General features: G+C 46.2%; 1 protein-coding gene and 1 long non-coding RNA gene across 2 annotated transcripts in view; one reads left to right on the top strand and one right to left on the bottom strand.

Moving 5' to 3' along the window:
- LOC142560871 (uncharacterized) overlaps positions 1-11020 on the top strand; it is a 42213-nt gene extending 31193 nt beyond the window's left edge. The window contains exon 3 of the long non-coding RNA XR_012823459.1: positions 7701-11020. This is a non-coding gene — a long non-coding RNA (uncharacterized LOC142560871). The remainder of the gene's footprint in view (positions 1-7700) is intronic.
- The window catches only part of Pur-alpha (Purine-rich binding protein-alpha), a 242983-nt gene that overhangs the window by 160072 nt on the left and 57700 nt on the right, over positions 1-25211 (bottom strand). The window contains exon 2 of the mRNA XM_075673279.1: positions 7295-7348. Within this exon, the coding sequence (XP_075529394.1) occupies positions 7295-7348 (54 nt within the window). The remainder of the gene's footprint in view (positions 1-7294; positions 7349-25211) is intronic.

The raw sequence follows: 25211 nt of genomic DNA, 5'->3' as shown, positions 1-25211 counted from the left end.
GAGGCGACCCACTGACCTTTGGTTCCCGTCGAGTCCTGATAGTACCCCTGATTTAAAGCAAACAACCGCATTTCCAAAAGTAAGTCCTGGAACCATTACACCTTTCCACATACCTCGGAGGACCTCGTACCTATTGTATCCCCATAGCGCTCTGTGCTTCCCCCATTATGGTTGCATTTCTCTTCCCCTTTACTGTTTCCCTTTAGCACGCGCCAATGGACGTGCCCCTGGTGGCGGCCTTTCGCAGTGGGCTCGGGAAAGGAGGCAGCCGCGCGAGCGCCGTACAGTCTTCTGCGTCGTTGATGGTGCTTTTGTATTATTCGCGTTTTCGGAGCAAAATAAGCGACACCCTTCGTATATGTGGGGTCGCCAAAGCTTCAAGGAATGTCAAAAGGAATCGTTGCACGGTGGGGTGCTCAAATACCGGCAAAAAACGTGCCGGCGGTACGGTTCTAATCATTCCCCGCAAAGCCTCGTCAGCGGGAGCAGCGGCAGCAATGCATCGCCACCGTTCGGCGGGAAATTTCTTGCTCACATCCTTTCTATTGTCGTGTTTGAGTTCTTTCCACTCGATCGTATTTAGACGGGTAAGCGACAAAGTTTGTCTGCAGTGCAGCATGCGGTTTAAAGGTGTCTCGCTAAAGCTTTGAATGCCGTTTGCCGCTTCTTTATTGCGTTGCGCTAGCTAGGCAGCACGACTGCACGAGTACGTCGTGCTGTAAGTTAAAGAAACGTAGATGAAGCTTGCAACAACTGAAGTTACAAGAACTGGCTTTATGCGGCCCGGTAATCTCTCGCACTAGCTCTTACGCAGTTCATGTTTTGCATCTATTTTATGCGTGACTTCGCGCATTTTGAACTGTTGCTAGTTGCTTCGTGCGTAACTGTTGATTTTTTTAGGTGCGAGGTTTTCACCCTGCCTCTTTGTAAAGGGTCTAAATCACGCTTTGCCTTATCAGAGTGATACCGGGCAAGTGCTTCATTAACAGCTTTATTCTTTTCGCCCCAGGACATCTGAGACATTGTGGTTTTTTGGAAAATGTGTCAATAGGTAGTTCAAGGCGAGAACTGCAAATAGTTGCTGCATATGGTATTTATGTTCCATATGCGCTGAAAAGTTCGCATCACGTTTGGGAAGTCATCACACCTCGATGCTGTCTGAGCAGACTTACCATGCCGAGTGATTTGTTTGGTTCGCAACGTAGTCCTTTTTTGCATGTGAATTTTGTGCTCAACTGAAATCTTTCTCATTATGCTTACGCCGCAGAGGACTAAACCCGGCCTTGCCGTCAGCGCCCCTCTAATTTGGCTGGCGCTGCTCACCTTTAAATATATCATGTGACATCTCTCTCTACTAACATTGGAGAAAGAAAAAAAACTACTGAAATGCTGGTCAGACTTTCGCTTTCTACGTTTTCAAGCTGCTCCTTTAGGGAATTTAAAATTGCAAGAACTGTAGCGGGAATGGAAGTTCATCGGTGTATGCAACAGTATTGCATCGGTGGTACAGCGCTAACTAGCGCTCTTATTAACCCGTGCGTTTGGTGACTTCGTTGACTAGCGTACACGATGCCATGAATAAATTCGCAGTTGCTATTCTTGAGGCAACCTTGACGGCACTTATTGGGCGATGTCACATGTATTCATCGGCAGAAAGATCACTACGACATGTGCAGACGTCGCACCGTGCGGATTTGTTTGAGATATAAGTCTGCACTAACGATGTTTGCCTATTGTTGAGGTACAGACGCAGTATTACGGCAAGGGTAGAATTAAAAATATGTCAAAATAAAGAATATGCTAGTTAATATGGGCTCCACTTCGTGTATATGGGGTTCATTGTGTTTGTCTGCGGGACGCACCTGGCACATATGTGGACCGAATTGTCCCACACACCGGTAACATCGTGTTCATGCCAAACCCCACAGAGGCCAGCGTCTTTCATGCAGCTGTCACTGCAGAAGAAGCAGTCTGGCATCCGAACAAAGGAGAAATCGCAGCCGCGAACTTCAGCCATCCTTACTGCAATGGGTTGTCGTCTGCTACTGCCTCCGAGCATACTGTTGTAAGCACCCGCTAGGTGGCTATCAGTGGCGCCTCTATAGGCGGCGCACTACGCTCATAGTCGAACGATTTCGCATCGCCAGAGTTCCCTTAGTGTTATTCCCATAGCATTTACTGTAAGGAAGCCAACGTCGCTGCCGTTGGTTTGTGCCACTGACCACGCATGCGTGGCTCGCACGTGTATTGGCCGCGAGACCGAGCGAAGTCGCCACCTGGCGGACACTGGCTGAACCACGATGGTGTGAATGGCGCGTCGTCTGCTAGCCGCTACTGGTTACATGTGCGCGTACGGTGCACACATCCTTTAAAGTCGTAGCGCAGTCCTAAGTGGTGGTACGCATATTTTTCACAATGTAGCTTCGTTTGGCTTTGCGCTGTGTGCCTTTCGCGCTGGAATAAAATCTATGAATGCACGCGGCGAGCGCGCTATGGTGTGATCGTCGCGCCCTCCGTCGGTCACAGCTATTCAAATGTTCTGTAGGCATCATTATTCAAGCACTTCACAAAAACGTTTGGCGTCTTTTAAACAAACGAAGCGGTCGCTGCGATACCTGAACGCAGCGCTACAGCTATTTTGAAGCGATGCATTGATCATTCCGCAAGCTTCGTGATACTAAGAAACATGAACGAGGTGGAGTAAGACCATTCAACAGTAGGAAAGAAAATCTTCAAGCGCCCATATGATGCAGCATGATACAATTGATCTTAGGCGTATGACTGCACGACTTTGGTTGTGACTGTGATTAATGGCTACGCAACCACCCTTAGCTGTTTCTAAATGCTCTTCCATTAAGTGGATATCCCACTACGCAGTAACCGTTTTTACTCGCACGTGAATGTTCGTGCTTGTATTAGCTGCTACAAAATGGGAGCGGATATACGGTATCAACAGCCTATAATGCGTAACATAAAGTGGGACGCAAGCGAAATTGTGTGGTAGCACCGTTTGTGCGCAGTCTTGCCGTCAGCTTTCGCGGAGATTGACAGCAATTTGTTCACGACCGTCTTGTCGTCAAACGTGAAAAATTATCCGCTGCTTTGCCAATACAGCGCAATGGCACAATAATACAGATTGCAGCATCGACGTGCCAACAGATACCCCACAGTGCCGTGGTATGTGCTGTACTTTGGTATGGTGGCACCTTCACCTCAGTGTTTAAGCAAAGAAAAGCGGTATTGACGACGAGGAAGAACATAAAGAAACGGTTACGTACTCCGAATACATTGAGATGTTGCTTTACGCACCGGAAAGACGTATTATGAAAGAAAACGAAGGGAGGGGGTTATGCTCCTAATATACAGGCATATAAGAACGGGCTTTTAAAAAACGCGATTATGCCCCTGATATAAGCCTTCGGCTCTCGGAAGCATGGCGTGTTCAGCGTGTCTGGTACCGGCAATGCAGCCTCTGGAATTTGAATCAAATTGATTAATTATTCCACAACAGGAAGATAACGTGCGAAAAGAATACGCAGATCCGAGGGGCTCTGTCTTTTGTTTTGTTTCAACCCTGTCAAAAAAAGAAGAAAGAAACAGCTTCGATAGGGAGCCAGATTTTGGTGCGCGTTAAAGAACCCCGAGCTGGTCAAAATTAATCCGAAGCCCCTCACTAACGGCGTGCCTGATAATCAGGTCGTGGTTATGGCACGCAAAACACCAGAATTCTACTTATTTAAGTAAAGAAAAAAAAAATGAAGAGACGGCAACGATTTCAGAGATAGCGCAGGAGAAATCAGTCACGTTTAGTAGTAATTCTGGAATACGAAAAGTGGACGAAAAGAGAACAGGTCCACGGGCGTATCCTTTCTCCGAAGTGTACTCCAGCCCATCCACACGTCCACATTTTTCGAGTACACGACGCGCACAAGATCCCTGGGAATGCGGAAGGCGTGGGTTCGCCTCCCTCCATCGTCATCTTTTCGTGCACTATGATTTCGCTTACCTTATTATTAGACCATTTCAATTAAAAATAAAACAGCAGTTAATTTACCCCGTACGTTTTTTTTTTCTTCTCCACAATAGAAAGAGAACGCGCTACGTGACGCGTACCGGCGTCGCGCTTCTGATTACGAGGCGCTTATCTCGGCCGTGCAAGCAACACGCCGAAAACGCTCTATACACGCAGTTGGGCGCGTTTTTTGTGCCGCATGCTGTTCCCACTTCTCGCTTTCGCCCGCGTCAGAGGGCGTTATCGCGCTTCCGCAGTCGCGGTGTCGGGTATCGGCCCCGCATCGATCGCCACTGTTACACCAGCTTCTATAACATCGCGGTCCTGCTGCGTGGGATACCGACAAACATACTTCCGGTTTGTTGCACGCCCACGTACCGATTGTGGAACTTCACACATTGGCTTACTATCTTGCGACTACACTCAACGAATATAATAATGAAATGCACGTTTATTTATTTATTTATTTATTTATTTATTTATTTATTTATTTATTTATTTATTTATTTGAATCCCTCAACGTTGCACAGGCTATTGGAAAGAGGGATTAGTGTGATAACAAGTTTACAACGGTCTACAGAGTAAGAAATTGAATAAAGTAACGTTTACAACAAGGCCTGAAGTGATTACAAAGCTATACAGAAAGCAGAATACTGCGAATATGCCATCTCACAATGAAAATACTGAGGGGTGCCCCTTCTGTCTAAACGCGTACAGTCTTCGTCAAGGATGCACGGGCTGCGTCGCCACCAGGCTGACTAAAGCAGTTCCTGCGCTGTGTACGCCTTACGTTCCAACGCCCTCGCAAGTAAGAACTGTCCTACTCGACATCCAGACGGTGCCTGGATTGTCAGTAGCGCACCACAGGAGCCGCACCACACAAGCGAACACATACTATGTGTACATTTATGAACGCGCAGAATAGGCGGTACATTTTTTTTTTTTTTTTTTGCTTAAGGCTGTCCTACCTGTTATTGTTGTTTACTGTTGCTGTCATGCACACGGATCCATATCAGCACAATGCTACACATCCGGACGATCCTCGTGTGTTTGCATTTTATCGCGATCACCATTCTCAGCTATACTAACCCCACGTTGACGTGCCGATATCTAACAGTTACGGCCTGACTCTTTTCCACCAACAACAAAAAAAAAAGAATAAGCTCACCGACTGCTGGTTTCGAACACGGTTCTCTTGGCACAGCCGCGCGATACCACTATAGAGCCACGTCGCACAGCTTATTTCCCGCCACCATCACCACTTGTACAACCAAATGTATACAGTCGGCAGCTCAAACGTGCCCTGCAGCTACCGTTAGGCGTCGCTGGCTATCTCAAGAGCGACCCGTCAGCCACCGTTGCCGCGCTCTGCACAAGGGTGATACTTTTTTACCTAATAACTTAAATCTAACAACACGAGCGCTATTACGCTCGGCGCACCAGTCGGCATATACGCAACCGTCGGGAATCGATCCCACTACCTCTCGTGCTCCGAAGCAGGAGGCCTCACTCGAGCGGGCCCCGGCAGGTGTCACACATTTCGCATCCGTCGGAATTAGCGTCCCCGTCACATTCAGAATATTGCACACACTTCAGCGACACTCTGCAATGAACAGTCCGCAGGGTTTCCCGAGGAAACGCTGGCGCTGCCATCGTTCCGCTACCATTCGAATAATGGATCTGTCTATAAGCGTCGTGCTTCACGGCTTCAGACGTTCTTGCGCATTTACTTAATGCGCTTTCTATCGTTCTAAATTTTGAAGCAATCTTTTTTTTTTCTTTTTCTGAATGTGCAAGAGCAGTGTGGCTCTCGTGTGCACATGTATAGCCATAGCGGACTGCTGCACTCGTAGCGCAATATTTTGTCGAATATGATCGATTTCCAAAGTCGTTCGAAGCCGGAAGGACGAAGTTTAGGCAAATCCACGCGTTACGCCTAACATTAGGGCTAGACCGCCCTGTCTGAAGCTGCTGCACACACTGGCGCCACATTTCCCTTAACCATTTCCTTAGGAAAGTACGCGAATCGTGCCGAGATCTCCCTGCTGTAGCGTACAATATAGCTACGCTTCGTCAACTTTGCGTTTATGACAGCGTGGCCAGCCCCGCCTGCTATTAGGCGGATATTTATTTAACGAAGGCGGACTGTAACCAATGGCAGGTTTCAGTGGCCTTAGATGGACCATGCGCCTGTACCACCAACCGTCTCTGCCGTCAGCACAGTATACCTCTGAAGGCAATCAACTTTTAACACTGACTTAAGCAAATGAAAAACGCGTTTTCGTCATTCTTTTTTTTTCATTCTTTTTTCACGAAATCGCTACAGGTTCTTCAATATCATATTTAAAAAGCTGTAGCTTTCCGTAAATACGTGTATAGAACACACTGTGCTTTGGTACTTGTCTACTACCATGGGGATGAACAAGTTCTATTTATTTAGTTATTACATAAAGTTGCTCGGTGTTTGATAACCTTTGTTTACTTCTTGCGATGGCTACGTCCACAGGTTCCACCAGTCATGAGAAGCATTTCTCACGATTTCTTGAAGAAAGATTGCTAGTACGGATAACAAGGCAGTTCTTGCCCCCGAAAAGTTTCATTTGTTCCGCTATTTCTATTCTGTCAATGATTGCACCTCTAGCTATACACATTTTCTTGACTGATTTATTTCCACTTTTCGTTTGCGTGGAAGTCCGCTGGGATTCGTGATCCAAGGCTTGCCTTGGCGCTCTCAGCAACGTCCACATTTGAACGGGGGAGCCATTTTTTAGCAGCCGATCCAAAGTTAAATCCCAGATGTCAGGGCCGCCAGGTGACTCCGAGCGTCAGTAGTCGACTGTGACGTCAGTCGATCAAAGTCTGCAAGAGGGGGGGGGGGGGGTCTCGACGCAGTGCGCGTTTGATCGGTCGACCTGCTTCAACCGATGGCGCCAGTGGTCGACCGGAAGACGAAACTTCCGCGGCCATTGGGAAACACGACCGCGTAGCAGCCGGTGGTCGACTGTATTAGTCGAATCGAAGTCATGCTTCAAATTGCGAGGTTAACGCGGGTTCGATCCACGCATCAGTCAGCACGAATCCCTCGTGGCCGTTTGAAAGTATGGCCGCGTAGTAGCTAGGCTAGATACTCGATTAGAACTCGAGTCCAAAGACGGTCGTTTCGAAGTGCTTCAATGAGCGCGACTGACGCGGGCGTCAAGGCGGCGAGTTTGACCCAGGAAATGATTGTTCGTTTTCGAAAAGCAGAGAAAAGAAAAAGAAGCGGTGAACTTTGTTACTGACCATTTTCCGAAGCGCCGTCATCTTCACTGGAGGAACCGTGCCCTGCGGATTTACCTGTTCGAGAAAAGAAAAGGTTCCGTACGGACGACATAAGTTATCTTCTCCGCTTCACTAATGCTACATGCCCGATTCTCGGCCTACTCAACACATGCGAGCCTGTACAGTCGAGAGCAAAAGTCTGGGGGCCACAGGTGCGGCTGAATATTTTTTTTTTTCGCACTCAATCTGCATAAAGGCATCAAGTAGCACTGCTTACGTGCGCACTTTTTTTTTTTTTTTTACCAGCGTCATGCATAAAGTCACTTTCACGTTCGACGGTTGTGCTAGAAGAAACTAATTCTTTTTTCCTGATGCCGCCGTCTCTACACACCTTTTGCTCTCAACTGTACATTTTTTTTTTTTTCAGAGTCGTCACCATGTTCATCGTCAAACCTCATCATGCTCAAGGGTGAAAGACAAAACGAAACACCCCTGCTCTTGCACCAGCGCATTAAGAAGACGTCTCACGCGGATGGCTCAACCTTTGCGTATGAACTGCCGCCAAAGATAAAAATAAATATTTATTCTACCTCTCTTCAAATAACAGGGACAGCACACTAATGCGCGTTGCCTTTCACAAAGGTCCTTGAACCCATCGGCGGAGGAATCTTTACTGCACAAACACCGGGCGGCCGGTCCAAACACGCAGCTCAGTTCGAACAGCCTTTGTGATCGCAGAGTGGTCGACCCCTCTTCTCTCCCGCGCTAAAATGCAACGAAGAATGATGCTGGTCCCACGCACTGTGAAATCGGTGAAGGCGAAGCTCCTTTCGTATATATGTTTGTGTTAATGCTGAACATGTTGACGTTATCTGACGCAACATTACTGTAAATGATATGTTACGTTATGTAGATGTCATGTTTACGTTATGCAGATGCTACGCTGATGTCGTGCATGTGACGTTGCTTGTGCTGACGCAACACATGAGAACGAAGGCAGTGATTGTCACTGCTTCACCCGTGATTATTCAGTTTTTCTTTTTTTTTTGTTCAGATATTTCGAGAAAGGTACATGAGCTAAAGGCGGACAGCAGCTGGCGGGAGCTCCTGCGCCTTCAGTATACAAACGTACATCACATAGCATGGTTCACGCAATGTTCACGGCAGAATGCGACAGATTTCGATATATCTCGCTCTCCCTTTCTAGAAAAGAATGTGAGACAAAATAGGTTCACACATCGCACCGAAAAATAAAGACGCCAAACTAATTGTAATGACTACAAAATCGCAATTTTAGAGTATGGCACACAAACACACTATAAGAAAAGTTCGCACACCTTCCGGCTTATGATTTGCACGCCTCAATCGAGACGTTGGCAGGTGCCTTTGATAGCTTCGAACCGAAGCACCGGCCCGCGCATTTTTCCCTTACAATCGTAAGAGATTTCGCGATTACCGCAGCTCTGTCCTCGCCGAAATTTCGCATAAATGTCGCATCTTATGGTGCGGATCGTTCGATGCAGCACGTGGCACGTTTACTCGCTTCAAGGCAGAAGAAAAGCTAAGTTGCCCGTGCCTACGGGGAAGCTGTGGGAAGGAGCGGCGCCAGCGCAAACTCGTGTCGCCGCCTGTCGGCAGCTGCACAAAGCAGCCGCTACGAGAGGGTTGCCGCACCTCCCCCGCTCCTCTACAGTAATATGCAATAGCGCTACGCTACAGGAAAAAAAAATAATTAAACATCGACGCGATGTATAGGCGCCCTTTGGCTCGTCCCCTTCCCGCGCCCAAACCAGGACGCGCACAGCTTCAAAACCAGCACGGCGAAAAACCAGTTTCGTAGAGCATTAGCTACTAGTAACAGCGCGTGCAGCAATCCCGAGCACGTCACACGCGCGCGGGCTTCCTCCCTGCCTGCCTGCCTGCCTGCGCGATGGACGGGACTAGTTTCCGGCTCACTGCACACAACTGCGGGGAGCAGGGAGCGGGTGCTGCTGCCATTACGGAGAAGGCACACAACGCGAAACACAGCAGCTCGGCGGGTAGCGCCAGACGCGAAGCGTAGGATAACTTTGATATACCAGACGAGACGAAGCGCCTATGCATCAAGCCTTGTCGCGGTTCAGATTCATTAATCATCGGTCATTATGCAGAGGAGAGGCGAATGGGCTAAGGAGATGGGCTCGCTTAATGACCAGGCCGCGCCGCACTGTATATAATAGTAGCCCAAAGGCGGGCTACACACTGAGAGACGATTTCCTTTTGTTTTTACAGACACCCAATTAAAGTGCCCCAGAGTTCAGACAACACTTACTTTAAACTGATAACCATAACGGCCAGTAGAGGGCCCAATTCTGAAACGCACCTGGAATGCAGCGGCATGTCGACTGAACAGATAAACTATGCAACAAAACAAAATGTCGTTCTAAACTTGCTTGTTCAGAACAAATGAACTAGACAGAAATGTTACCTTTCCAAGCGAGTCCTCATTATTAAATTTCTTCATAGGCGTAGAAGAAATGCACATTAATTTACCATCATTGAGTATCGCGTTCCAGTGAGAGCACCGGTAAATTGCAATAGCCAACACCCGTATGTTTCTAGCAATTGGTATGTTAGGACAATTGGTACATTCATCACTCGAGCTTTTAGCCTCTATTAAGCAAGCACAAAGAACATATACCAGGTGTATCTGCGAATACATTAATCGTAGAAGACGAAGAAGAGCGATACGGCAGTCCTTGTTCTGTGGTTCTTCAAAGTTGTGCGACTTCTGGATTTTCAGGAGCTTCCCCGAAGACATCGTCCTCCGGAATGGGGGACGGAGGACCTCCACGCCCTCATGACAAGGCGAGTCCCGCGGTGTTAGCCCTTGTTAAGAACGGCCCGCTGAGATGCAAATTTTGCCAGCCAGTTGCGACATCAGCGGCAACCTTTTTTTGGAACGCCACCGTTACGCTCTAGCCTCGTCGCCGTTGTGACTGAATGCGATCAGCGGACCAACTATTGTTACTGAGCCCGCCACCGCCAACCTGGTCTGCCGCGAGAGGGGGAGTGCCCGCGGGAACGTCTACTGGGGCCTCTTCCCACGCGCCGTTCGAGACGCAAGACAATGGGCTACCGGCCGCGCTGTGGGGGTCAGCTCCCAGTTCTACGAAGTCCATCTGACATCGGTTCCGGACCGTGAACCTCGCGCAAAGAAGTGTGGGCGTGAGTGTGTGTGTGTAAGCCGTCCCGCAGAGAGGCGACTTCTTTAGGATGACTGGACGAACGTTTCCGTCACCTTGGGATCGAGGGGGGGGGGGGAGTGTTTATAAACCGCTGTTGTGAGGATGCTCAATACACTTTCTCAAGCAGTCATGTTAGACTGATACACTTTCTCAAGCAGTCATGTTAGACTGATACGCTTTCTCAAGCAGTCATGTTAGACTGATGTACTTTCTCTCGCAGTCATACTAGACTGATGAACTGCATGTAGATACTGTAAATAAACCCATATTCCTCGTTCTCGATGAGAAGCAGTCCTTCCCTTCATCAACGTCCTCAGCGTGGATAAGTTGGACGACGGCATGGGCCAGCTACCTTCTAATTCATGCCGGACTCCAATCTTGACAACGGGTTACGAGCGATGGGATTGAGCCCCCAATCCTAACAGCGTCCGCAGTCCCACGACCGCAAATTCGTTCCAGATTGCAGCGAGCTGTTTCTTTTAACGTCTCAGTACCTGCAGTGCCAAGGACTGCAACTGGCCTCAGGTAAGTGCACTGCGATAGCGTTCACACGGAAGCTTACGTGTTGGAATCCAATTATTGTCAATGGAAATGCCATCCCATATGTCACCTATTACAAATACCTCGGCGTTGTCATTGACCGCGGTGTTTCATGGTCGAAACATGTGACAATGTTAAAGAAAAAATTAACTGGGCTTGCTCAAGTTTTTCGCTTTCTGGCCGGTAAGAAGTGGGGTCCATCTGAGCATTCGCTACTCCGGCTGTACCAGGCTCTCTACGTCGGTTACATTCGGTATAGCCTGCCAGTTTTATCAAGTATGAGCCGGTCATGTTTGCGTACGCTGGAAGGTGCCCAGGCACAGATGCTGAAAGCATGTCTCGGTGTTCCGCGTTGCACCTCAACCTAGGGAACAATTGAGGAGGCTCGCGTCACCCCTTTGCCTGTCTATCTACGATGCGAGCCTCTTCGAGTATTCCTGCGACTGCTGTGCCGTCGTGGACGCCACCCCCTTATCGACACTTCCCCGACATACGGCCGGACTCCACTTTTTCAAGAGCCGTTAAATGCAAAGAATCTGCCATACCAACATACTTTGCCCCGGCTGACCTTCCACGTATGCCCCATGGGTAATGTCCAAAATACGGGTACGTCTATCTATTCCCGGAATTTCTAAAAAATCGCGAATACCTACCGTTGGCGTCAGACATTTAACACTTGAATATATGTCGAAAGAATATGACTCCTCGGTGAGTGTGTATACAGACGGATCGGTCTCGTCATATGCGTCTGGTGCGGCTTTCATCGTGCCTGCGCATCAAGTCATTCGACGGCTTCGCCTGTATAACAAGACATCTACGGAACTAGTGGCACTCAGAGAAGCCGCTCAATATATTTCGCGACAGCCTCCTCAAGTATGGACAGTATTCAGTGACGCAAAATCGGCTCTGCAACTAGTTAGAGTAGTGTTGAAAGAAAGCGCTTACAGAATGTTGGCTCTTCAAACTGCTGAGCTCTATGCTTTAGCGCAAGAAAACGGCCACAACATCGCATTTCAGTGGATTCCCAGTCACTGTGGTATACACGGCAACGACCTGGCCGATACCGAAGCGAAGAAAGCACTCGAAAAACGAGAGTCACTGCTTGCAATTCTTTTTTCAAGAGCGAAAGCCAACTGTCTCCTCTCCAGTGTCATCCCAAAACTGACAGCAAAGCACTGGGACAATCCGGATAATCGCCACAGACGACTCCAGAGATTGGACCCTACCATGAATTTTAGGCTACCGCCGAAAATTCAACGTAGCTGTGCCAGTCTTCTGCATAGACTAAGGCTGGGGGTAGCGTTACGCGCGGATACGTGCACCTCATGCGACGCACCGAGTCTCCACACTGTGAAGTGTGCAATGTGACTGAGACTATAGGTCATGTGCTTTGTGACAGCCCTAGGTACATGGAAGAGCGTCAAAAGTTGGACAACTACCTTACGCGTCTCGACAGCCCACCATTGTAGGTGGACGTTATTTCAGGCCCTCGGCCAGACGCTCATCAATCGTGTTTCAAGGCCATCCAGGCGTTACTGAACTTTTTAAAAAGTACGGGCCTGGATTGTAGGCTTTGAGCATGCCAAATTGCTTGCCATATGTTCGGCATCTTCCTTCTCTCGTGATCATCACGCATCATGCGCCTCTTTCATCCCTCTTTCCTTCCCTCTTCCCCTTGCCCCAACGCCGAGTAGCTAGCTAGAGGAATATACCTCAGGCCGACCTCACTGCATTTCGTATCATTAGACCTCTCTCTCTCTCTCTCTCTCTCTCTCTCTCTCTCTCTCTCTCTCTCTCTCTCTCTCTCTCTCTCTCTCTTCTTTTTTAATCGCCTGCGGAAGTTCTTGAGTTGCACTCGAAGAGGCAGACATTACTTGCACGAGAAATCGGAACGCGTAATCGACTAAGCAACAAAAATTCACCCATTATGTTTTAACTAATTGCTTACGGTAAATACTTCAGTAAATACGGTAAATAAATTCACAAAAATTGTGAATGAATTTTCGAGATATGCACCATCAAACTTGCGGTAAAGGTGCAGTGTCGTTGCACTTACTTCTTCAACAAAACGCCATTTTATTGCATTGAAGCACAAAACTAACCAGACCACATATGTATTTCTTCACAAACTTCGGGAATCAGGAGGGAGCTTTAGTTCTACATAAATACGTGGGAAAAGAGAGATTTTCTTCGCCAGCCACTGCACCAAATTTGATGAGGTTCGCTACACTTGAATGAGACACTAAAGCAAAACACTGAAAACAGATAAAGCGTTCTTTCAAAACTCTCTTGTCATTAATTTTGAAATAAGAGCACGGTGATTCGAAGAGAAAATGAAAGTTCCAGTTTTTTGAATTTGGCGCCGATTTCCCAACCCAGACACGTCACTCTGACGTTACGGATGTCAAAGTATTTTTTTTTTTCGTATTTAGGCCGCTTTGGCTCAGCAAAAGTTCCCGAAACTCGCCAAGTTCCATTTCTGCCTCTTTTAGAACAGATTGTTGTCTATTATTGCCGCTGAAGAATTAACTAGGCACCCAGAAGAGGCTGTCAAAAATCAATGACGTCACAGCTAGGGGGTGCGGAAACTTCGAGGACGCTTCGCCACCCGTCTTTTGTTGCGCTTTTTCTGGCGTACCAAGCACCTTATCGCGATACGAGAAGTGTTTTTGATATGGCAGAAGAGCAATTTACTGATACTGAAGATATCAATTTTCCTATTTAGTGCCCTTTAAAAAAACGGTTGTAATGCAGTGACTGTTGAAAGCTGATTTTTTATTTCGGCTGTCGATATTTGAAATAAAAATCGCCGGATATCGCAAATTTTCAGAAGACGAAACTATCGAATTTACAACTCTGAAACGCAGGAATGAAAAGTAATATCATAATTCTATCAATTGCACATAATAAGACATCGAAACCAGACAAAATTGTTGCATTTAACATAGTTCTTAAGTACACCACTAAATATGTGAGTAGGACTGTCGCAAAACACTAGTAAACATTTTTCCACAAGATTTAACTGAATATATCAAATTTGGCCGCTTTGGATGTTCTAACGGATGCAGTTTACAGAACAGCGATATATGTTCTTGGTGCAGAGCTACTGTTTGTAAACTTCATGCTATTTATTTTTTCACGCTTACCGATGTTGGGCAACATATGTAAAACATTTATGCCCTAAGCCGAAATTCCTCTCCGAAAGGTCTCTAGAATATAACTTTATCTCTGAAATGTAATAACTGTGATTAAAATCGGTGTAGTGGTCGCCTCATTAAAGCATTTCTGCGTTTTACATGTATTGCACTTGGCGGCGTCGGAGTTGGGCCCGAGCTAAAGCTTCCCCTTAATATTTAGGAACTGGTGTCATCCTGAGAATTCGTTCCAAGTTATCCGCCTCGCGAACTCCGCGGCTACAATTTGTAATTTGCAATACGCGCCGCAAGGAAATTAACTGAAAATTAGCGATTTTGATAATTAGGCAGCTATGCATTTCGATTTTTCATACGCATAAAGTCTGTCCGCTTGAGCAATATCTCAAGGATTGGATTTGTGCTACAGCCACAGGTGATTTTCAAAAATGGGTTAATGTTCTAGCAGAAACGCTAAGCGCGCGCGCGGTGTGTGCGTGTGCGTACGTGCGTGCGTGTGTGTGTGCGCGTGTATGTGTGTGTGTGTGCGTGTGTGTGTGTGCGTGCGTGCGTGCGTGTGTGCGTGCGTGTGTGTGTGCGTGTGTGTATGTGTGTGTGTGCGCGTGTGTGTATGTGTGTGTGTGTGCGTGTGCGTGTGCGTGTGTGTTTGTGTGTGCGTGCGTGCGTCCGTGTGTGTGCGTGCGTGCGTGTGTGTGTGTGTGTGCGCGCGTGCGCGCGTGTGTGCGTGTGTGCGTGCGTGTATGTGTGTGCGTGTGTGCGCGTGCGTGCATGTGTGCATGTATGCGTGTGTGCGTGTCTGTGTGTGCGCGTGCGTGCGTGCGTGCGTGCGTGTGTGTGTGTGTGTGTGTGTGTGTGTGTGTGTGTGTGTGTGTGTGTGTGTGTGTGTGTGTGTGTGTGTGTGTGTGTGTGTGTGTGTGTGTGTGTGTGTGTGTGTGTGTGTGCGTGCGTGCGTGTGCGTGTGCGTGTGCGTGTGTTGAGGATGCACGCACGAAAAATTATGGGGATCACCAGCGCTAGTTCATACATTTCGAGGTTTGAACAGCTATCGCCTTCTCCAAGTTTAACACCAAAAATCCCAACGCACCATTTTTGATGCACCGAGTTCGCTACCGCAAACCGTGACTAGCGCGGCCAGCTTAACGTATGAGAGTGAATCAGAAAGTCTTGGGGGGGGGGGGGGGCTAATTTTTAGGCAAACTACGGCTGTAACTGCAAAGTCAACATATCCATTGTCAGAGTTGGACCTTTCTTGCAATGGCCCGGCCTTATATGCCAGTAGCTCTGCGGCACGGCGCTGCTGTCATTTGTTGAAGATGGCGATTGTGCTTCCTACGTCCACGGTGTACGATCAAGTTTCGGCTTGCCGATCGCTAATACTACTATGGGCTATGAAGATCTATGAGCACAAACATGTCCTACGGAAGATCTCTGGGATCTGTTAAAGGCGAAAAAAAAAATTCCGGCAGGACACGTCTCACGATGATTGTTAATTGGTGTCGATGCGATTAGCAATGAAGCAATGTAGCAAACAACACGCCGCGTTGCCCAAGACGCCTCTATTTGCAGCCTGTAGTTGGGGAAGCATATAGGCTAACAATGTTAAGCGCATTAATGCACGCACGTTACACAGCACCGCCATAGAGCGCCGCGCCTAACTTTGGAAGGGACGAGAAAAGAAACTTCACTAAAGGTGTCCTCGCAAACTGGGCCAGTTTTCTGACGGTGGCACTGTTGAATTGGGGTTTAGCATATCTGAGCTCGAATGAACTACGGGGCGACTGCATTTGGGGCGCAGAACTTCGATTTTCATTGTCAGCCAGAAGAGCGCCTTCCAAATTGTACCAGTCGGACGCGGAATTGCTTTGTTTCGCAAGTTATATATAGGGAGACGTTTCAGGGGCCAGACAACGGTATAGCAGGCGAAAATGTGCGCGAAATAGGCTAAGGTCGCTAATCGCGCTAAAAAAGAAAAAGCGCATCCCGATGGATGACAAGAAACTGCCGCGTATACGTGGTCGCGCATGTGGGACAGCGCTTCACATATACAACAGGGACGCTCTCTTTTTTTTTTTTCTGGCACTGCCGCAAAGCTTTTTTTGCGTTCATTAATATGTCCAGATTTGCCTTCCACACAAACCCCGGGTGTGGTGGCGTCAGCGCGCGCACTTCGGACGCCACAGTATGCAACACTGTAGCGGAGGAAGATGACGTCACGTGCATCGCAAAGAAGCAGCTTCGCGTTTATTCCCTCGAATCAATCAATCATTCATTCAGTCAATCGCAGCAGGAGATGTGTCCATTTACACACTGACTGAATCAATCAATCAATCAAGCAATCAACCAACCAACCAGCGAATCCCGACACCGGGCTACAAACGTGCATACAGCCAACTGTCAGATGCGCCCTCCACTCGAGATCTCAATCCGGCTCGGCAACAAACATGGGTTCTTTCTTTCTTTTCTTTTTTCATTTCTTTCGGCGTTCTAAAAATTGCGAGAGTTTGTCGACCTTGGCCGCGCCGCGCAGGCATGCCAGCTATACGCGATTGCCAAACTGGGCGATTCGATCAATACGCGCGTCAGCCGGCTCCTTGGTGGCTCGCATTGGGAAACCGCAGGGCAGGTCGCAAGAAACGAGAGAAGGCGGCGGGTACTGCCCCTCAAACCTTTGTTTGACTTGGCAGATCAAGCTTTCGTATATTATTATTATTATTATTATTATTATTATTATTATTATTATTATTATTATTATTATTATTGCGAAAGCTTTTGGGAAATCAAACCACGCTCTGGAAGCCCTGGCAGAAACGCCTACCTAAACAGCCTGCAGCGCAAGACGCTCTGCCGTTGGCGGCACGATTCAGCAACCGGACACGGACATACATGTTTTGCAGGTAATTTACTTACCTTGTGAATCTAACTGAAGGAGTTGGCCGCCGACTGTATCTTGTTAAGTGGTATTACGGACAATTATATTGTTTGTAACAAACTGCTAGCCGATGATGGTCGTTTCATTACTTGTTCGGAGTGCGGGAACCCATATCATTTGGGTCAACATTGCTCAGGTGTAGCTCAATATACTTTCGCAGCGAAGAGTCAAAGTAAGCGTGAATCATGGGCGTGCAAAACGTGTCGCGCGGTAAAGCAACGAGGGGGGGCGGGCTCACAGTCTACGAGTACGTCTCCACCAGAAGAAGACACTTCAGAAGCCACATTAATGTCAGAGCTGGCAGGTATTAGGCAAACTTTGACCTCTTTGCTGACTTTACACGGAAAAGTAGATTCTCAGCTCCTCCTGAAAGCAGAATTCACGAATTTGAGCATGGCAATGAAAGACATAGAAGAAACAGTCTCCTTTATGTCCAAACAATACGATGTGGTGTTAGCACAGCTTTTCGCCAGTAAAGAACGGGAAGCTGCGCGTGAAGCACAAATTGCTGACCTGAAAACGCAAATGGAAACACAGGCGGAACAGCTGCAGCAGCCGCAACAGGATATAAATGAGAGCGAACAGTATGGCAGAAAAGTGAATGTGGAAATTGAAGGGCTACCTGTCAAACAGCAGCAAAACCTAAAAGAAGTCTTACCGAACATATCCAGTAAACTGGAGCTATCAGAATTGTGTACCTCTGATATCGAGGCGGTGCATCGCTTACCAAACAAACATAAAACGAACCCAACAGTACTAGCACGTTTTTCCTCAGTGACCGCACGGGATGCGTGGTTTGATGTGCGGGGGAAGCTAAGACGCTTGCACCAAATTGGACAGCTGCCGAGGCTTTTCATCAATAATAATCTGACAATAATGAACCGAAATCTGTTCTGGCGAGCTGGAACTACAGCAAAAGAAAAGAACTACAAATTTACATGGGTTAAGGGCGGAAACATTTTCGTGAAGAAGAACGAAGATGCACCCCTGATCCGAATTAAGAATCTAGCCGATATTCTTAATTTCATAAGCAACATGGCAACGAATTTTTCTTCTATCTCAAATTTCAATGAGTTCAAAGATATATTTGCTACCAGCCGTGAACACGGTTTCACAGTAATTAGTATTAATATCAGAAGTCTATGAAAATATTGCGAGGAATTTAGATAGGTAGCGGAATCAGTCGCAGATGTAATAGATGCATTTATAATAGTGGAAACAAATGTACCAGAGGATTGCACTAATATTTACAAATTAAAGGGTTACAAAGCTCATTTTATCTCACGACAGAAACGACGAAAAGGGGGTTTAGCGTTGTTTGTTAAGATATGATACTGTGGTTGGGGACATTTCTTAAAACCACGCCCAACTTGAAGAAATTTTAGAAGGCCACAAAGCAACAGATCAGATTTGTTTGGCGGGTGACCTAAACATTAACATACTGAACACCAGTTCGACTACTGTGTCGGATTACCTCTCCATCTTGTCAACCTATATGGCTTACAAGCAACTATAGATCAACCTACGAGAGAAGAACTCTTACAAGATAGACTAGTATCCTCCTGTCTAGACCACATAGCAATAAGAGCACTAAATTATTTTTTAACGGCTTGCATCATAAGGCGAAAGATAGCGGATCACTATTTTGTCGCATGTCGCCTTAAGGCACTTTTACCCCTGCCTGAAAAGGACAAATAAGAAGAAAAACATGATAGTAATCAACTAAAGTGCAGATTTTCAATAGGAAAACATTTGATCATATGAAAGCGCACTTTAACTGGGCGGAAATGATTAATGATTCTAATTATGCTAAAGTTTATGAAAAATTTTGTGAGCAGCTAAAAAAGTTTGAGCTTTCTATTATTTACACAATAACTAAAAAACAAAAGAAAAGTTACCATGGTATACGGCCGACATAATGAGAGCTATTTCCTACAGAGACTGGTTGTGGAAAAGAAGCAGGCGTGCGCTGAAAAATCAAGACTTCAAACCGGAATATAAGATTACAAGGAATAGGGTCGTTGCCCTCTTAAGATCAACAAAACGGCGGTATTTCTTGGACAGATTTAATCAAGCACACAAAAATCCAGCAAAAACTTGGGCTTTAATAAATATGCTCCGAGGCAGTACTGCGGCACCTGCGAATTTCTTAGAATCTTTTTTCAGAGAAGCCAGATATAGTGGTAGATAATTTCAATAATTTTTTCACGCGTTTTTCTAACACTGCGCAGTCGCAGAGACACACTTGCTCACTCAAACAAACTGTTCAAGCATCTGCTTTTTTGCCCACGTTGTCGAAGGAAGATCTGAGCAGAATAATCTTCAGTTTCCGACCTAATAAGCAACCTGGTATAGGTGGGCTCGCTGTGGCCACACTAAGATGAAATTTTGATACATTAGCAGACATACTGCTTTTTGTGATTAATGGTTATATAAGCACCACATCAATTCCGGAGACATAAAAACGGCGATTGTTAAGCCACTGTATAAAGAAGGAAAAAAAGATGAAGTTGAAAACTATATACCCTATCTCTGTTTTACCTATACTCTCCCAAATACTGGAATAGTTTGATTGTATGACTTCCTTCTAAAAGAAATTTTCAATCCTAACACCAAGACAGTTTGGTTTCGTTGCTGAGCGAGGTACTATTACACTGTTAGAAGAGTTCAGCGATGAATTATATTCTGCTCTAGATAAGAACCTGTATAGTTGTGCTTTGTTGTTGGTTTTAGCAAAAGCGTTCGAAACTGTAAATCACGATATTTTATTGGAAAAGTTGTTTCGTTTGGGTTTCAGGGGACCCTTTTTGATCTTATTTGCAAATATTTAAATGATAGATCACAGGTGGTCGTGGGCAGTAAAGAAATTGTTAGCGCTAGGAAATATATTGCAGCTGGGGTTCCACGGGGACCCGTGTTGCCCCTCTCTTATTCAATTTATTTATGAACGACTTTCCCACAATAATTACAAAAGCCACTGTGCATCAATATGCAGATGACACAGTTCTATACGCACTCGTCATATGCATCATGAGGAAGCTATTAGCGCCCTACAGAATGCAGTTCATAAGGCTATGCAATAGCTTGAAGAAAACTGTGTCTATATCAGTGCTAAGAAAAGCAAAATCATGTGCTTTCGTAGTCTATTAAGAACTCAAAAAATAAACTTGCCAATATTTCAACATGATGGACATTGTATTTCATGTAAATGTACTGCTATAGAATATGTGGAGACATTCAAATACCTGGGTATAACGTTCAACAGCGGCATGTCTTGGCAGCATCACATGGCGTTTTTATGTGGCAAACTACAGCGTGGCATATCTACCTTTAAACATAAAGGGTTTAGTACCTCTTCTAGTCAAGAAAATGGTAGTGCATGCACTAGCGTACAGTGTGCTGAGGTATGGTATAACGATATTCGCCTTTTGTACAGAGCGCTGGAAGAATCAGACTGATAAACTACTAAAAAATATATTAACAAATGTGGCTTATGGTATTAACACTACACGACAACAATATTTTTGAGGAATTAGGATTTTGCAGATTGGAGGATTTATTTACCAGAACTGTTAGTATGCGGCATAAATGGAGCGATGAATTCAAAGAGGCATACTATGCAACTCGATTGTTAAGAAATAAAAAAAAAAACGTTCTAAGGTACCCTATTCCACTATCTAAGTATGGTGAAGCGATAAGTGTATACATCCCAAAAATATTGAACGATCTGGCCGATGAATACTTTTTGGCAACTTCGAAAAAACAGTTGAAGAAATTATTGATGAAATGTTCAAATTTAGTCCTGATTCTTTATTTAGGTTGTTTGTGTTTGTCTTTATTTACTATGTCATTGTCTGTTAACGGGTAATACTACCAACCATTCTTCTGAAAGTTGAAAAAAAGACGTGTTATGTAAATGGCTACTTTTGCACCTATTATGTAAATATGCAACCACATCGCTGTACCGACTCTGCCGGGCTATAGTCGCACAAGTCCTCGTGAACTTATACAGGCCCGTTTCTCCGTTTTTGTTTTGCTTTTGGATGTGTGTCAATAAACATTATTATTATTATTATTATTATTATTATTATTATTATTATTATTATTATTATTATTATTATTATTATTATTATTATTATATTGTTACTACTACTAGTAGTAGTAGTAGTATTATTATTAGTAGTAGTAGTAGTAGTAGTGACCTCCAGAAAGAAATTTTATTGACTCTCAAACTGGTGCAGAAACAATAGGCTACTCTCAAATGCTTCCAAAACTACGGCATTATTAGCCATATGCGGAAAACACACCATTTGCAATTTCCATACGCCCTTCCGGATGCTCCACTGCCCGGGGTCAACGACACAAAAGATCTCGGTTCGACAAAACGTAGCGCTTCTCCTCTTCATCCCTTGGTGTATACACGCCAAGCAGCGTGCCATGCCCTTAGCGCTTGTGGCATTGTTTGTCGTTTATCGCCTTTCTGAAATTATATTCCACTGTGTGCCTTCCACTACTAGAATATGCCTCTGTAGTTTGGAGCGGTGCGTGCAAATCTAATTCTGAAATGACTGAACGCGTCCGAAATTATTTGATATCCAAGCACCGTTTTTGCCGTACTGGCGACCATAGTTCAGCCCTCTCAAATGTATCTCCACTCGCACTTCTAAAATCCAAACATATTAGACCAGACCGTTTGTTCCTTTATACGGTTGTCCATGGCATTACAGATTGTGCAAAGCCTCCTAATCATGACCAATTTTCCGCGCCGCAAAAGTATACCAGGCAACATTCGGCATTTCCTGCCCGGCCTTGTTGCATTAAAGACTGCCCCCGACACCAAAACACGTGTAACAAGTATTCTGCCCGCATTTACCTGTTTTAGAGTTCATTTCCTGCGTTCTGTGCAAATGTAAATAATGGCGTTGTACGATTAACTCCCCTTTTACACCCGCCTCCTCGTTTTTCTGCTTCCCTAGTTGTTTCTCCGTCTCGCAATGTTTTTTGTACGACTGATGTCTTCTCGATATATGTACATTTTGTCTCGCGTATTAAGTTTGCCAGTACGAAGTCTCCGTAGCTGTTCCAGGGTGCTATAATAAACATCTGATTGATAGATTAATTAATTAATTAATTAATTAATTAATTGATTGATTGGCTTAACGTCGAGAAACTGCACGGGTGGTTAGGAGGCACGCCTTATAGTATACGGGTACTCGCGATCGATTCTCACCACCCGGGATTCTTTAACGTGAGCCCTGTGCGCGGCCTTTTTGGCGAGCGTCCTCGGCCTTGCGCCCCCGTCGAACCGAACCCGCGTCATCGCGCTCACCACGATGATATAGTACATAGACGATGACAGCGAGAGTCAAGCGTCTTCACCAAACGATGCACTTGGGCACTTCAGAAATTTCCGCTACACAGATGACTTTGTTGTAAAGATGGCGCACCGTGTACCGCTCGCAGAGCAAGACCGCAGCGCTTTCAGCGAAACACTTAACGACGAGTTCGAGAGATAGTTAGTGAAAGAGGTAAGGGGTGTTCGAACAGCGAAATTTCTCAACCGAATCGAATAATCGAACAACCAATTAAGCGCCGAAGATTCGCAACCGAACTGAAAGGTTTATTGGAGTCAGCTCGGCAGTAAAGGCTCGTTTAGCTGCTCTGATACACGTAATGCCGTTAACAGCTGAATGTAAGATCAACCGATTGGCTTGTAAAAGAGAGACAACTGAAAAGTGATTTTACCTGGTCAAGCACGACGACAAAAGCAATAAAAAAAAGCACGTGACCACATGCACGCATATATAACTTCGTTTAAAGAGTCAAGTGCGCAGCAGTATACTACAGCACCGCGCATTGTGTTGCAGGAATGTAGACACTGCCAGACTGGCCAAATCATGCGTTTCCCTGCGCAAATCGTTACAACCAATTGGTAAGCTGCTCGCCACGAGGCACGCCTCCATGTTTACGACCGGAAACTATTACACAGAAGTGAGCTCCTCAGTGCGTCCTCTCAGAAACTGGCTCGTCTGTGCGAAACCCGCACTTATCCTGCAGCGAAACACGCATCCGTCGGGAAATGCGTGTCGGGAACAGCTCCCACTTGCACCGATGCTTCTCTGTATAGACTACTACAACGGTTCTTATCCCTTGGATTATTCGAATCGAATGCGAATAATCGACAACTTGAGACAGCGAATTGTTGGATCAAGTAACAATCGGATAGCAACGCTTATTCCATCCGTATTCGAAATCCTGAACATTCGCGCATCCTCGAAAAGAACTGAAGCGTTTACTGCCCGCTTCGACCGAGGGAGTGTGCGACTGCAGCAGGGGTTCACGGCACCCTTCGCGTACAGCGGCAAAGCGTCGAATGCCGCTGTAGGAAAGTTCAAGCCTGTCCCTAAACTTCTTACAGTTCACGCATTACTGGGCGAACGGAAGCCGCGGACGGCACGATGACCGGGTGGTTACGCCCGATGATGATTTATTGGCGTCTGCTTTGAAACGCGCCGGTGACAAATAGCCACTTGGCCTGCTTGTGTCAATCAATTATGTTGCACATGCTTTTCATTCTAGCGCTTTTTTTTTTTTTTTTTTGCATACATCTACTCGATCTTTCCTTGTCTTCCGCAACACCTATCTGTCTACCTTGTACCGTTACCTATAACCTGCAACGGATCCGGACGTATCAATTTTTCCCTGCATTTTTTTTTTATTTTTCAAAACAATACTCCCCTGATACGACTCTTCCAAAGCTGGTAGCGACATCTAGTGACAATTTGCGACACTTCGATGCGTTTGAAACTTTTTTTTTTTTTTTTGCCTGACTAGTCAACATCATAATCACTACAAACGCTTTCCAGCCGCAGTGAAGTAGAAAACGGTCGGTCACTGCGGTACTAGCTTTGCGTGCTCTCGACCTGGTTAAACTCTGCGTCGCAACATGTCGCTGGCAGCGTTGTTGCTACCGGACGCTTCTCCGGTATTCCGTGACGCTAATCTACGGACACGCTAAAAGCTCTCGCCCTTCCCGGCAAAGTTCACGGTTCGTGCCCGAGGGCTCGTCGTCGTTGATGCTTTCGTCGCCGTTCGCCTGCTTCCCGTCCTCGACGGCGTCGTCAGTTAGGAGCACATCATCTGCAGTTACGTTGTCGTCAAACACGATGTATTTGTCGTCGGGGGTATGGGGCTGTGCGATATAACTGCTGCGGAGTCCGGACCTCTCTCCCCTCCCCACCCCCAACCCCGACACACACATACATACGTGCACCCGCGCGGTATTATTGTGCCGTCGACTGGCACTCCCCGATCGCGTCATTGGTACAAATACAAACGAAGTTTCAACCGATAAAGCATCCTACCAGAAGTGCACTTTCATGTTAGGATTTTTATTGCTACGGGTGAAAATAAAGGCGAAACTTCAATTTCTTAAATTTCGCGCTGCAATACCGGCGCCGAGACGTCAGCGTGACGTCACGTATGTGAATGTATGCGCTCGCAGAGTTGTGAAGCAGTAAAATTCCATAAAACTGGCTATGTTCAGTCTTTGACTCTTTCAGAATACCAGACTTCACCGATAAAAAAATATGTGTTAACCTTTACAAAGCAGACGCCGTCTAAATCCATGACGTCATGGTGGCCGGTGCGGGAACTTCCAGGGCGCGTCGCCATATCCATCTTCCGTGCTTGCGTCTTTTCTAGCAGCAATAGCAGTCTTCTTTTTATATGTGAAGAAATGTAATTTATTAAACAGCTCTAATTATGCTCAAGAAACGATGGTGCCCCAAAGAACGACAAGCACGAGAAGGTATGGACACGCTCATGTGCCAGCAAAGGACTTTGTGCTGTTCAGGGATGTAAAATTTTCATCCACATACTTCAAATTTCCGCCGCACATACTGCGTGCTGAAATTTGTCACCAAATCCTACTCGTTTACGACTGCCTGCGACTTTCAATTCAATAGCGACTGAAAGCTGGTAACAGCTGTAGAAGGTCCTGCGCATAGCAGGCTATTTGAAACACGGAATTCTATGCGTCACCACCCCGCGAAATATAGTGGTCGGTTACAGAGGGCGAAACAAGAAGT

The sequence above is a fragment of the Dermacentor variabilis genome, chromosome 10 (assembly GCF_050947875.1).
Source record: "Dermacentor variabilis isolate Ectoservices chromosome 10, ASM5094787v1, whole genome shotgun sequence".
Classification (NCBI taxonomy): domain Eukaryota; kingdom Metazoa; phylum Arthropoda; class Arachnida; order Ixodida; family Ixodidae; genus Dermacentor; species Dermacentor variabilis.
This window is presented reverse-complemented; position numbering and strand designations above follow the sequence as displayed.